Consider the following 12,999-nt stretch of genomic DNA (forward strand, 5'->3'; position numbering starts at 1 on the left):
TTTCAAACTTGAGTCTTCACCCAATTTAACTGTACAGAACTTTACCAGTGAAGAAATAGGGAAAAGCAATTTGTTTTAGATTCCACAGGAAGCCTTAGACAAAATAGCAGTGTGTCATGTTGAAATATTTTGCAAAACAACATGAAGAGCGTAAATTTCAGATGGCTCAAGTACAGATGATTAAGTATTATTTATCCAATTGTAAAGCCTGCTTGACAATCTCCACATCAAACAACTGAAAACCCCACTTGTTAATCTGTCAAAGAACACACCCTTCAGATCAGTGTGTGCAACACTGCAGATCAGCAGCAAGCATACAAAGGTTCCTTTTAAAAATGACAGTTTCTGAACATAATACAAAACATAGCATCAGAGGTATTTAGATCACAATTTTAATGTGCAAATCACCTCAAATCCATTACATAGCCAAGTAAACAAAATATAACATTTCATCATAAATTCACTATTTCCAGATATGTATAATTTCATTAGAACTACTATACATTCAAGCTTATACAGTACTTCAGCCTAAACATGTTAAGCACAAAGTTGATAGTTTAAAAAAACCAATAAGTTATGGCCAAACGTGGCTCCAAGTTACAATTTCAATCAACATTTGTGAAGGATAATGCTCCAGAGTGGCATCCCCATGATTTATGGTCAAGACCTTCTTCAAGAACAGCCAGTAGATGAAGATGTAGGATGAATATTATTTTGTGGTTTAATTAAATGGATTTTTCTTCAAAAGCCCCTGCTCACCAAATTCACATACTCTCATGCATACAGAATGACAGTGTATTATAATGTCACCATTCCACCAAAATCAAGTGGACAGCAGCACTGCACTTAACCCAACAAAAAGGAGCCCTCAGAGAATCCCTTGATGTAACTGTTCTGTCCTACTCTGTGTAGCACTTGATAACTAACTTTGCTCTGTTCTCCACCGCTTCATTATGTTCACCTCAACAAACCTAGACAGGAAACTCCAAATATCAAATGACTGCTACGTGGCAGGGAATGTTTTGTGATGGCATGTTCCCACGTTCTAAAGCAATATGACGTCTTAATTTTTAAAATTAAACAAACATTAGTAATGCATTGGCATTTGTTAAATACACAAAGAGTTGACAATTTGCTGAAAACCAACAAGACTGTGCTGTTGTTATTCTGTGGGCTTATTTCAGCAGGGTCCACTTGCTATTCTCTACATGCCACTGATATTCAACTTCAAACACAAATCTCTTCATGGCTGATCTGGAGTGTGTGGAAAATGACAGGCTGGTGGGAGGAAGTTGGAAATGTTCACTCCATCACAAATATCAGTAACTGTACATCAAGCCTTTCTTGACACACAGCAGCAAATCTTCAAAAAATTATTTTCTTAAAACATTAACTTTAAATTTCATAATGTTAGACAATGTAGCATCAATTCAGTACCTGGGAAAATTATTTCAATGACAACTATTTGCAAATGGGAAAGGTTTAGCTGCATAAGTAAAAATGACTTTGGCATTTGCCAAACATATGTAACCTACCAAGGAATGAGCCAGAAGCTTACCCAGATAAGTTGTGGACCACAAATGTGCATCTGTTTAAGATTTTTATTAGTTGTTAGTGTCTTTTGAACAAGTATGCATATCTTGTTCCCCCAAAAAATGAACTAAAAGTAATTGCAAATCTTCAATACATACATCTTTAAACCAAAAATACCTAAAGAAAAAAAATTTAACAGAACAGCCAGTTAAATCAACAGGTGTAAATAGTGCAGTCCGCAAAACACAATCGGATTTTACAATGCAATCTTTTCAAATCAGAAGTTACATCTTTCTTAAATTCATCTTGGACCCAGTAATAAATCAAAAAAGATCAAAAGGCATTTGGTCAGTAGTGCAGTTTCTAAGATTTCTTCCTTTTGCATATCATACATAAATTCCTTTATAAAAGTGCTATTCCAATCAGCTGGTCTCTCAAAGATGATCCTAATATCGAATTCTTTTCGCGTATACCAGGTAGCCCTTTGATTTAATAATTCCTCTGCTTTTAACAATTACTGAATAGCGCAGAACCCACTTTGTTATCCATTCATACGCCAGATTGTCTTGAATGCTGGCTATCACAGCTTCTTGGAAACTTAACATGGGTATCAGTTCTTAAGGAAAAGAGAAATGGGACATTTACTAAAAATTTTTTTGTAAAACTTAAAAAGCATTGCAAACAACTCAACTTCCAAATAATTAAATCACGACATTTCAAAGTAACGTGGTGGCTTACATTACTTATGTAGCAATTGCCCTTGAGAAAGTGGTGAGTATTGTGCATAGCAATATTCCATAAATAGGATGCAGTAAATAAATGATGAAGTATTTTTTCGTGGTTTTGCTGGGACGTCAGGAAAACTGAATTCTTTCTTTGCAGCATGCATTTTGAAATGCACCTGAATTATTAGAACATGCAATCCAACACCATATCTGAAAGGGGATTTTTCCAATATTCTCTGGTGAGAATATTCTCTCACAATTCCTGCTTAAAACATCTTGATGCTAGCTTAGAAAAGATCTGGGTTCAGCTGTGGTGCTCCTAACACTGAAATGCTCTACCGAGACAGTATGCAGCTCACGTGATTATTTAGTCAAATCTAGAGAATACCAGAAGAAAGATATCCCTCTAGAATTAACAACCACAGAACAGAACAGGAGAAGCACCAGTGGAGAGAGAAACTATGCAGCAGAACTCCACACTTCAAGGGCAAGCTACAACCAGTCCCCATTTCTCTCAATTTATTACAAAGATTCTTATACACCCATCTCACCTTTAGGGTCACTGTGAGTCAGTAACTGTATGTCATATTCTTTAGCAAAGGCAGTAAGCTCTGGTGGCATCACACAACAGGAAGCTAAATTTACCTGGTTGCTGCTAGGTTTTACCTATACATGGAGGTAAAAAATGAACATTAGATAAACACATTGACAATTTATATTTCAGTGCACTAAACTATTTGCCAATGAATTGCATTGACTATAATTAGTAATCAAAACCAAAATATAATCTAAATATAGCAGTAAAGATCAGAAAACAGGAGTATGAATACAGCATTTATAAGTAACTGAAGAACAAATGGGTAATATTTTTGTACGATCTCTACTCTCCCCCTTCTGAAGGGTGGAGCAATTCCAAACCATTTCTTGTTAGGAAGTGTCACTCTCCAGCATGAGCCCAATGAATTAGAAGTTTTTCATTTGGAGGTATCATGGGCAAGTTTGATCTTATCTATGAACACATCTTCCAGCACAAGGTATTGGATAGCTATCCAGAAGCAGAACGAATCTTGGCCACTTTTCCCTCCTGCTCTATGGTCTCAGGACACTGAGGTCAATGGCAGCTCATTCACTGGTATCCCAATTTTTTAAAAAATCAATATGCTCACTCAGATTAAGGGTTAAACCAGGGAGAATTGAGCTAAGCTGAGATATTTCCAGCAGGGATCACTGGATAGAAAACAAGGATGAGGAAACATGACTAGTTTCCCTAATTCAACACAGTGCATTCACTTTGTACAATTTTAATGTCAAGCACAATCATAAAAGCAGGAAGAACACAGCCAGAGGGTTGTTTCTAATAATCAAATCAGTTACAATTAAAAAAACAACCAATCTATATTAGCTTTCATGCATACAAACATATGAATGAAGAGGCCTTTCAACCCCTCGAGCCTGCTCAATTATTTGACATTGTCATTCACATCTATACCCAGAACCAATATTCACTAATTTTTCCTTGTTGTGCATGACCTTGCACAGCGCAGCACATTCCAAATTGCTTATGGCTGCACATCCAATCAGGGTAAAGGAACAGAACTTTATCTGAGAATATCTCAACCTATTACCTGAGCCCACTGATAGAGTTGCTCTAAAAGTACTTTATCCAAATCAGATGTACCAATTGCTACAATGCTTTGACTTTGAACAAGAGTTTCCAGTTCCTCCCAATATGGCTGCAGGTGAGAGAGAGAAAGGCTAGTGCCATCTTCAAGTGGAGGTGGAGCAATAATCACAGAGTCCAGCTGTGAAACTGCAAGTGCCGAACAAGCTGCATTAAATACAAAATTCAGGTTACTCCTTCGCATAACTTAAATCTTCAATGTTAATTAGTACCTTTTTCTACCACTTAAAAGCTGATTACTTAAAAAAATGCAGCGTTTGAGAAACATTTTAATAGAATAAACATTGAGGAAATGTGTTTTATTTATAAATAACTTTAAACTAGCACTAGTCCCTGGACAGGGAATAAGATCCCAATGTCAAGATGCTGCAAGCTTTGACAATAGTAGAAAATAAAACTACAGGACACTTAACATTTCCCTGTATATTTGCAGTTTAGCAGAGCCGAATGAAAATGTAATAATATTAGACACTTTTTACATTTGGGCGGTCTTTTGGAAATGCAATAAAAACTAACTACTATATATATATCTTTACGGCATTAAATATAATATTTTTCAAGAGACTGACCCTGATGTATTTTCTATTGTGCAAACACTATGGTCACTCATTCATTAAAAGTCACGTTTACCCTGAATTTTAGGAAAACTAGCGGATTCAAATAGAAGGCATGGGAACTGAGTGGCTGATTGGTAAGCTGGTAAGTGAAATTGTGCATATGAACACAAGGCTAATTTAGAATTAACTTCTAAACAAGAAGGGATTGCAAACCACGAGAAACCAAGAAAATCACAGTCAAGCTGTTCACAAAAAAGACAACTATGACAAATGAATATTACAGGAACAAATAAACCATTTATAAATACATAGAAATTAATCAGTCCAAGAGCTTGCTAGCCTTGTCCTTGTAATCTGCTAACATAATATATTAGGAATTAACCATGTCTGTTACAATATTACCTATTAGCAGTGTCGCCATCCTAAAAGAGATTGATTCCGTCCTTCAATAAAATTTTTCAAAAGACCCTATATATGAGGCAACTCCTCAATTAGACAAATTGTTTACATTTACTCCCAGGCTCAGTATCAAATTGTTATTTATAGAAAATGCACTCAGACTATGTAGTGATTGTAACAAGATGAGCCAGGTGGCCCTCAGAATATGAATTCCCTGATTGGACCATGTTAACAGCCCCAATTAGGGAGCCCTCACTAACAGATCTAAACAGGAGTGTCAGAGGTTCTGTTGACAGAGCTGGTTCTGAGGAAGCCAGACCTGTGTCAAGTACTACGCACAAGTAAATAAAGGGTGATTTGGTGACAGAATACCAGCCTCTGTGGAATTATTTCAGACTATATTAATGACTTAAGGATACCAAAAAACAAATTATTTGGAATGACCTCAGCATCAACACAACCATTTGGGATTTGAATACTCCTGTGCTAGGTTTAGTGGCTACACTAAACACAAAAACACCTATATTTGCAACTGGTAACAGTACTGAACTAATACAGAATAATATTACAGACAAAATGTCAAAGACAAATATTTAAACACTACAATCACCTCATTTTAATAAACGTAAATTAACACAGAACAAATACTACAGGTGCTGGAAATTTGAAATAAAACTGAAAATGCTGGAAAAACTCAGATCTGCCAACATCTAAGTTTTTGTTTCTGTTGAAAAGTCAGCAACCTGAAATATTATCTAATTGTCTTTCCAATACCACTGTACCATCAATGCTTACCTTATGTAATCTACCCTGTCAAGTTTCAATAAACAGACAAATTCCCTCAAAAAATTACAGATAGACCATGAGAAATCAAAATGGGCATGAAAATCCCCACCTTTATTCTATCATCTTCAATTTTGATGTAAAGCAGTCGATTTGTGTTAAACTGCACAGTGTTCAAGGCCAAGTACAGCATGCAGGTCCAGCACTCAGATGTGTGAGAATCATTGAGCATGAAATTTCATTACCTCATTGCTGGGACAGACTCTGCTAGGTAAAAACGAGGACTGCAAATGCTGGAAACCCGAGTCTGAATTAGAGTGGTGCTGGAAAAGCACAGCAGGTCAGGCAGCATCCAAGAAGCAGAAAAATCAACGTTGCGGGCAAAAAGCTCTTCATCAGTGTTCCTGATGAAGGGCTTTTTGCCCGAAACATCGATTTCTCTGCTCCTTGAATGCTGCCTGACCTGCTGTGCTTTCCCAGCACCACTCTAATTCAGACACTGCTCGTTGAGGCAATTGGAACTGGCTGCTTTAGTCTTCAAATTTCATTTTTTGTGGGGAGGGGTCCTTGTATTGTTGTATCATCTATTCAAAAGCAGGTTGTGTTAGATGGTGTACGGTTAGATTCTCTTCTCATTGCTAGTTGAATAACTCCCTTCACTTTGATCTTTGGAAGCTGCAGGAGAGAGCTACGTGTTAACAAAGCAAGTCTTGAGCTTCTGGGAAGCTATGCAGCAGACATGGTGCAGGTTGTCTTACATGTTACAACACTGGGACACGTTGCCAGAGATGTTGCTTCAACTATTTCTGAAATACTCATTGCAGTTTCACAGCATTCTTCTGATGCTAGTTGAATCGGTACTCAAAGACAGTTCAGCATGTTAATGCTTTCTATGGCCGCAGGAACCTTGTACAAGGTCAAAGAAAACTACTACACGAAGAACGTATGTTAAACTTGCAGATTTGGTGACACACTATTCCAAATAGAATGACTAACTATTGGCACAACATGACTCTTCATTTCACTTGGGGGTGCAGCATCCCAAAAATAGAATATCTGGTCAATTTCCGCTCGTGGGAGCTTTTCAATCATAAATTGGCATCACAGTTAGAAAACGGAGAAAAGAGCCCCTGGAAACCATAAAGCTACACTTAAAAATAGACGCATTCAAGTTTAACCATTTTTCTTTCCCACAAAGAGCATTTTTTAAAAAAAACTCCTGAACTGATGTTAAACCAAAATGGTTATTCAAGAGGTTATATGTTTATTATTTTAAAAGATATTCCTTCACAGCAATAGATTTAGGCCATGGGGTATATGTCTGTGTCATGTAATCAATTATTCACATTGAAATAGCCATGGCAAGTTTTCATATTACTTTAAAAGAAGTAAAATTCAATCTGGAGATTGGCCAACAGAACAACGAAAGCTGCTCTCAGCCCACATGCTTATGAGTAATCCCATCTACAGCAAAAAGTTATTGCCTAAAAGCATAACTAATAGCATCAAGCATGGCATATGGATAAATACTCACTGAATAACATTGCAGCTCATTAGATTATCTCTAAATAACTGAAGATGCATTTAAAATGAATGCACATATAATAAAGTATGAAGAGCAAACCAAAAACAAAACCTCAGTTTTAGCATTTACCTTTTTTCACAGCATCCTTGATGCCCGAGGAGTCAGGGTCACTGAGAAAAAGCTTTGCTGCATATAGAAAATATTGAGAGAGACTGACTGACGTGAACAGATAAATAAAAAAGTTATTAGAAAACTTAAGTTTACAAAAGCTTCGGAGGTAACAAATTAAAGTACTAAAAGTACCTCAGCAGCAAAACAGTAAAGAACTTGATTAAAAATATTTTAATTGCAAACAATATTATATAGATCACAGCTTCTTTGTCAAGAACCTGAACATGTAATAGTTTTTCATGTTCTACTTTTGCTACAGATGAAACTGTTTGGGGCACCGGAAGTCAGAATCTATTAATAATTGCAAATTCGGACAAGCAAACTACATTTTTGCTGTGAAGGTAACGGAGTGCTCAATGTTATTGAAAAGAACAAATAACACAATTATACCCTCGGTATTAAAAAAACTCAATGAAATGAAGAACAGAGGTTCAAGGATGTAGGTACTATTGAAAGCTGCAAACCATGAAATGGAAGAGTATTGAATCAGAGGTATTGCGTGTTAAAGCAATGAAGTGATGATGAATCTGTTGATATATTGATTTGGGCACTTAAGTAATCAGTTCATAGAAACAGATTCACTCGATGATCATCAAAATATAGCTTATAAGGACACTTGAAAACCTAGAACTGCATTATTTAGATTAGATTAGATTAGATTAGATTAGAGTGTGGAAACAGGCCCTTCGGCCCAACAAGTCCACACCGACCCGCTGAAGTGCAACCCACCCATACTCCTACAGTTACCCCTTACCTAACACTACGGGCAATTTAGCATGGCCAATTCACCTGACCTGCACATTTTTGGACTGTGGGAGGAAACCAGAGCACCCGGAGGAAACCCACGCAGACACAGGGAGAACGTGCAAACTCCACACAGTCAGTCGCCTGAGGCGGGAATTGAACCTGGGTCTCAGGCGCTGTGAGGCAGCAGTGCTAACCACTGTGCCACCGTGCCGCCCAGTGATGTTGCAAGTGAATCAAAATCAAGAGTTAAAAAATTATGATAAAGCTTAAGTAAATACTTTGAATAAAAAGTTACTACCTGTCAGCAAATTAGTAATGAGGAATACAAGTTTAGGATTAACACTGGAAGGGTAATTAATGTTTCTGCCTCAGCCAGATGTTCCCATTCCACAGCTTGTTAGACACAGAGAATCCAGCGAATGGTGTAGACAAGCCAAAGTGTATCTATGCCAGTCCCAACCTGGTTAAATGGAGAGGTTTAGCAAGAGGTTGGGCATTCAGCTGTAAAATCACCCACCAAAGCCAAAAAAAGATGGTTAATATGTAGGGTGACCAACTGGCCTTGCAGTGACCACATGAAACATGAGAAAAGGCAAACAGAGAAAGGAAGCACCGAGATCTAGGAGATGTTGTGTATTTCTCTCAAATTGCACAGATCATATCATTCTATTCAACAACAATATACTCATATTTATGTTCCATGCAAGTCTCATTCCACCAGCTCTGTCAGTACACCCGATTGTTCCTTTCTCCCTCACGTTACTCTGACTTCCCCTTTAATGAATGAATAGTTTCAGAGTATGAATACATCAGAATTGAAATAAATAGTCATTGTTGAAGTTGCTCCCTCAGTGATTCCTTGTGTTTATATTATCTAATAAATCTGGCAGGCTCAGCCATACCACTCTTTTATTAAGATGGAACAGTCCAGTGAAAGAAAATCAAACTGAGGAGGGAGGAGCAGGTCAGAAATGAGCACATGAGAGAGTGCAACAAGGCAAGATCACGGAGGGAATGAAGTGCAATTAATCGGTCAACGAAATGATGCAATCTGACCCCAACCTATCATTAGATTAGATTCCCTACAGCATGGAACAGCTCCTTCAGCCCAACAAGTCCACACCGACCCTCCAAAAAGCAACTCACCCAGACCCATTCCCCTACATTTACCCCTGACTAATGTACCTAACACTATGGGCAATTTAGCACGGTCAATTCACCTGACCTGCACATCTTTGGATGGTTGGAAGAAACCGGAGCACCCGGAGGAAACCTAAGAAGACACGGGGAGAATGTGCAAACTCCACACAGACAGTCACCCAAGGTGGGAATCAAACCCAGGTCCATGGCACTGAGAGGCAGCAGTGCTAACCACTGAGCCGCCATGCCAGCCAGCTTAATTCCAGTTTAACCATAATATCTTTGGGGCTGTTGTGTGACATGCTCTGAAGAGATGGGTTACTGTTTTAATATGCAAATGAGGCTGCAACCTTTTCATCTAAATGGAAGTCAAATCTATTGACTATGGGTTGAATTTCCCAGGACTTGAGATACCTAAAGGTAGGACGCAGCTGCTAGATCAAATATGTAAAGGCTTTCTCAGCACTGTTCAGAATTCAGCTTGCCTCCCCTTGAGACCCCCAAACGTTGCACCAGTTCCCAATATTCCCACAATCTCTTTCAGATCAAGCACTGCTCACTGATTTTCATCCTTCTTGATGACTGGGGAAGTTTCAGCAGCTGCCTTATATTGCAGACTTTACCACCTGGCAGCCTCTTAGATCAAGTTGGCTGTGGGGCAAGAAACAGAATTTTAAAAATTTCAAATGTTGAATTCAGCAGGATCTTCGCATTCCAAAACACTGACGTGTGCTTCTCAAACCTCCCTTAAATATTGGACTCTGCTTCATTACCTGACACTTTTACTTCCTCTCTTTCCTCCGGACTTATCGAGTCCACATCCTGAGTTATGGTACATTCTAGAGTAGCAGGTGGTTCCTGCAACAAATCAAAAAGGGAGAGATTGAAGTTGCAATATTGGACACACCCAGGAAATAACGTTGCTGCTGATGCAACGATATATCGACTAAAGATGATAAACTGCCCAAAGTCCTTACAATCTTTTCCTGGAACAGGTGAAGGACACACATTGCAGCTACTTACACAAGGACATAGATATCTACATAAATATGCACTTTTACATCTCCTACAATGTCAAGGGGAACGATACAGTGCCAGGTAATTTAAAAATGAGCCATAGCCTACAGAAGGACCATTCTTTCTCTATGAGAGAGAACTGATTACTTAATTTGAGGGGTACCATTCCGCGTGAAGCATGGAGCAAAAAAGATATTCCCCCATGAACTATCACAATTGGCATCAGTGTTACTCTGCACCATATTCTTACCATCAAAGCAACTGAGTGGACCCATCTCAGGTTCACCGTTCATGCTTGGATCAAAGATGCTGTTTTTTAAATGTAAGCTGACAGGTCATGCAGCATCATGACAGATATTAACTTTTTAGAGTTTTCACTTCAACATGGTCCATTTATAGCAAGAAATTCAACTTGATTTAAGCAGTTGCACTCAGCGAGCAATAACCACTAAATTTTACACAAATTGACTTTTTGAAAATGAGCAGAATCTATACGTACAAACATGAAATGAAATCAGTGCAGCAGTATTTTGCATGCATATATTCAACTGCATGGATATAATCCATCTTAATCAGAGCAGTGGAACAAATGCCCATTACAAATTGAAGTTTGTCAGGTTCTGTGATAATCACTCCCATAAATACATGTCCATTTTACATCTGTATGATTTGAATAACATTTTCCTGGATCTATTTTTTCCACAAAAGAACACTGGAGGGATGAAGGTGATGACTCAAGCTTAACACCGGAAAAGGTGAGCCAGTCCCTGAGTCACATTGAACCAAAGCTTGAAACAAGTCCTGTTTCAGTAAAAGCTATCTTTGCAGAATGGTACAAAACAAAGAACACAGCACATTTGGCACTATGCCACTGATTCACCACAGCAAAGGTACACAGCATTGTGCATGTACAATATGCATCACAAATACTCATCAAGGATCCTCCAAAAACAATGTTTACTGACTAGAATAAGAGCAACAGGCACATGGGAACAGCACCACTAAAATGATCCCTTCAAGTTACACACCAACCTGAAGTAGAAACTTAGTACTTCCATATTTTGCTTTTTATAAATGTGAAGTAAAAACAGGAAATGCTATAAATGCTCAGCAAACCTGGTAGCGTCTGTGGAGAGAAAATCAGAGTTAATGTTTCATGTCTGTGATCTTTCATCACATTTCTCTCTCCACTGTGCTAATAGGCCTTTTTTTTTAAAAAGAATTTTACTCAAGTTTTTTCATTATGATTGGCTTAAAATCCTGGAACATTTTCCCCAACAGTACTCCGGACAGCTGGAACTCAACTGCACAGACTGCAATGTTTCAAGAATTTGGATAGGACAATTAGGGAATGACAATGAATACTGACCTTGCCAGCAAACAATAAAAGAAATTCCTGGAGCAAGTTGTCTTACTGGACATCAATATTCTCCAGTTGTGTCTTACGTATTTCCAACCTAAATCCATTTAAAGTTTAGATAACAGCTCTGCATGCCACATGAATGAAGTAGCAAGTTACCAATTTTACACAGAACATACCACTTGCATCAGGTTTGACGAGCAAAAATGAAGGGGGAAACAACTTCAAGACAAAAGTGCTAAACAAAAATCACTGTAGCAATCCACCTATCAACTCTGATTTTAACACAAGACTGTAACTCAGTGAACATTTCTTCAGGCAATTCACAAATAAAGATGCTAAAGCATGCAAAGCATCAACAATGGAAAATAATCCACAACCATTGCAACATATTAATAAGTTAAACTGCATTTATTTAAATGCAAAGGGCCTAACAGAGAAGGCAGATGAACTCAGGGCATGGTTAGGAACATGGGACTGGGATATCATAGCAATTACGGAAGGAATGTGCAGGGATACAAATGCTACAGGAAGGATAGAAAGGGAGGCAAGAGAGGAGGGGGAGCGGCATTTTTGAAAAGGGATAGCATTACAGCTGTGCTGAGGGAGGATTTTCTCGGAAATACATCCAGGGAAGTTATTTGGGTGGAACTGAGAAATAAGAAAGGGATGATCACCTTATTGGGATTGTATTATAAACCCCCAATAGTCAGAGGGAAACTGAGAAACAAACTTGTAAGGAGATCACAGCTATCTGTAAGAATTATAGGGTAGTTATGGTAGGGGATTTTAACTTTCCAAACATCGACTGGAATGGAGAGGAATTTAAGTGCGTACAAGACAATTTTCTGATTCAGTATGTGGATGCACCTACTAGAGAAGGTGCAAAATTTGACCTACTCTTGGGAAATAAGGCAGCGCAAGTGACTGAGGTAGTCTCCAATTTAGAACTTCAACTTTTAGATCTGGTCTATCCTTTTCCATCACTTTGGGGCCAGCGACCATAATTCTATTTGTTCTAAAACAGTGATGGAAAAGGATAGACCAGATCTAAAAGTTGAAGTTCTAAATTGGAGAGAGCCCAATTTTGACTGTATTAGGCAAGAACTTTCGAAAGCTGATTGGAGGCAGATGTTCGCAGGTAAAGGGACGGCTGGAAAATGGGAAGCCTTCAGAAATGAGATACCAAGAATCCAGAGAAAGTATATTCCTGTCAGGATGAAACGGAAGGCTGGTAGGAATACGGAATGCTGGATGACTAAAGAAATTGAGGTGAAAAATGTGTTGCTGGAAAAGCGCAGCAGGTCAGGCAGCATCCAAGGAGCAGGAGAATCGACGTTTCGGGCATAAGCCCTTCTTCA

At 38.3% G+C, this 12,999-nt stretch overlaps 1 protein-coding gene across 2 annotated transcripts in view; it reads right to left on the minus strand.

Annotated features, from left to right (window-relative positions):
* Positions 1–384: 384 nt before the first annotated feature.
* The window catches only part of gclm (glutamate-cysteine ligase, modifier subunit), a 17,287-nt gene continuing 4,672 nt past the window's right edge, over positions 385–12,999 (minus strand). The window contains exons 3-7 of one of the 2 annotated variants that reach the window (XM_043698834.1): positions 10,035–10,119; positions 7,333–7,419; positions 3,884–4,086; positions 2,810–2,924; positions 385–2,149 (exon numbers count right to left, since the gene is read on the minus strand). In XM_043698834.1, coding sequence (XP_043554769.1) covers positions 1,980–2,149; positions 2,810–2,924; positions 3,884–4,086; positions 7,333–7,419; positions 10,035–10,119 — 660 coding nt within the window. In that variant the 3' untranslated portion in view covers positions 385–1,979. The remainder of the gene's footprint in view (positions 2,150–2,809; positions 2,925–3,883; positions 4,087–7,332; positions 7,420–10,034; positions 10,120–12,999) is intronic. The other variant, XM_043698835.1, reaches the window with a different exon arrangement.

This window comes from Chiloscyllium plagiosum, chromosome 11, assembly GCF_004010195.1.
Source record: "Chiloscyllium plagiosum isolate BGI_BamShark_2017 chromosome 11, ASM401019v2, whole genome shotgun sequence".
NCBI classification, from domain to species: domain Eukaryota; kingdom Metazoa; phylum Chordata; class Chondrichthyes; order Orectolobiformes; family Hemiscylliidae; genus Chiloscyllium; species Chiloscyllium plagiosum.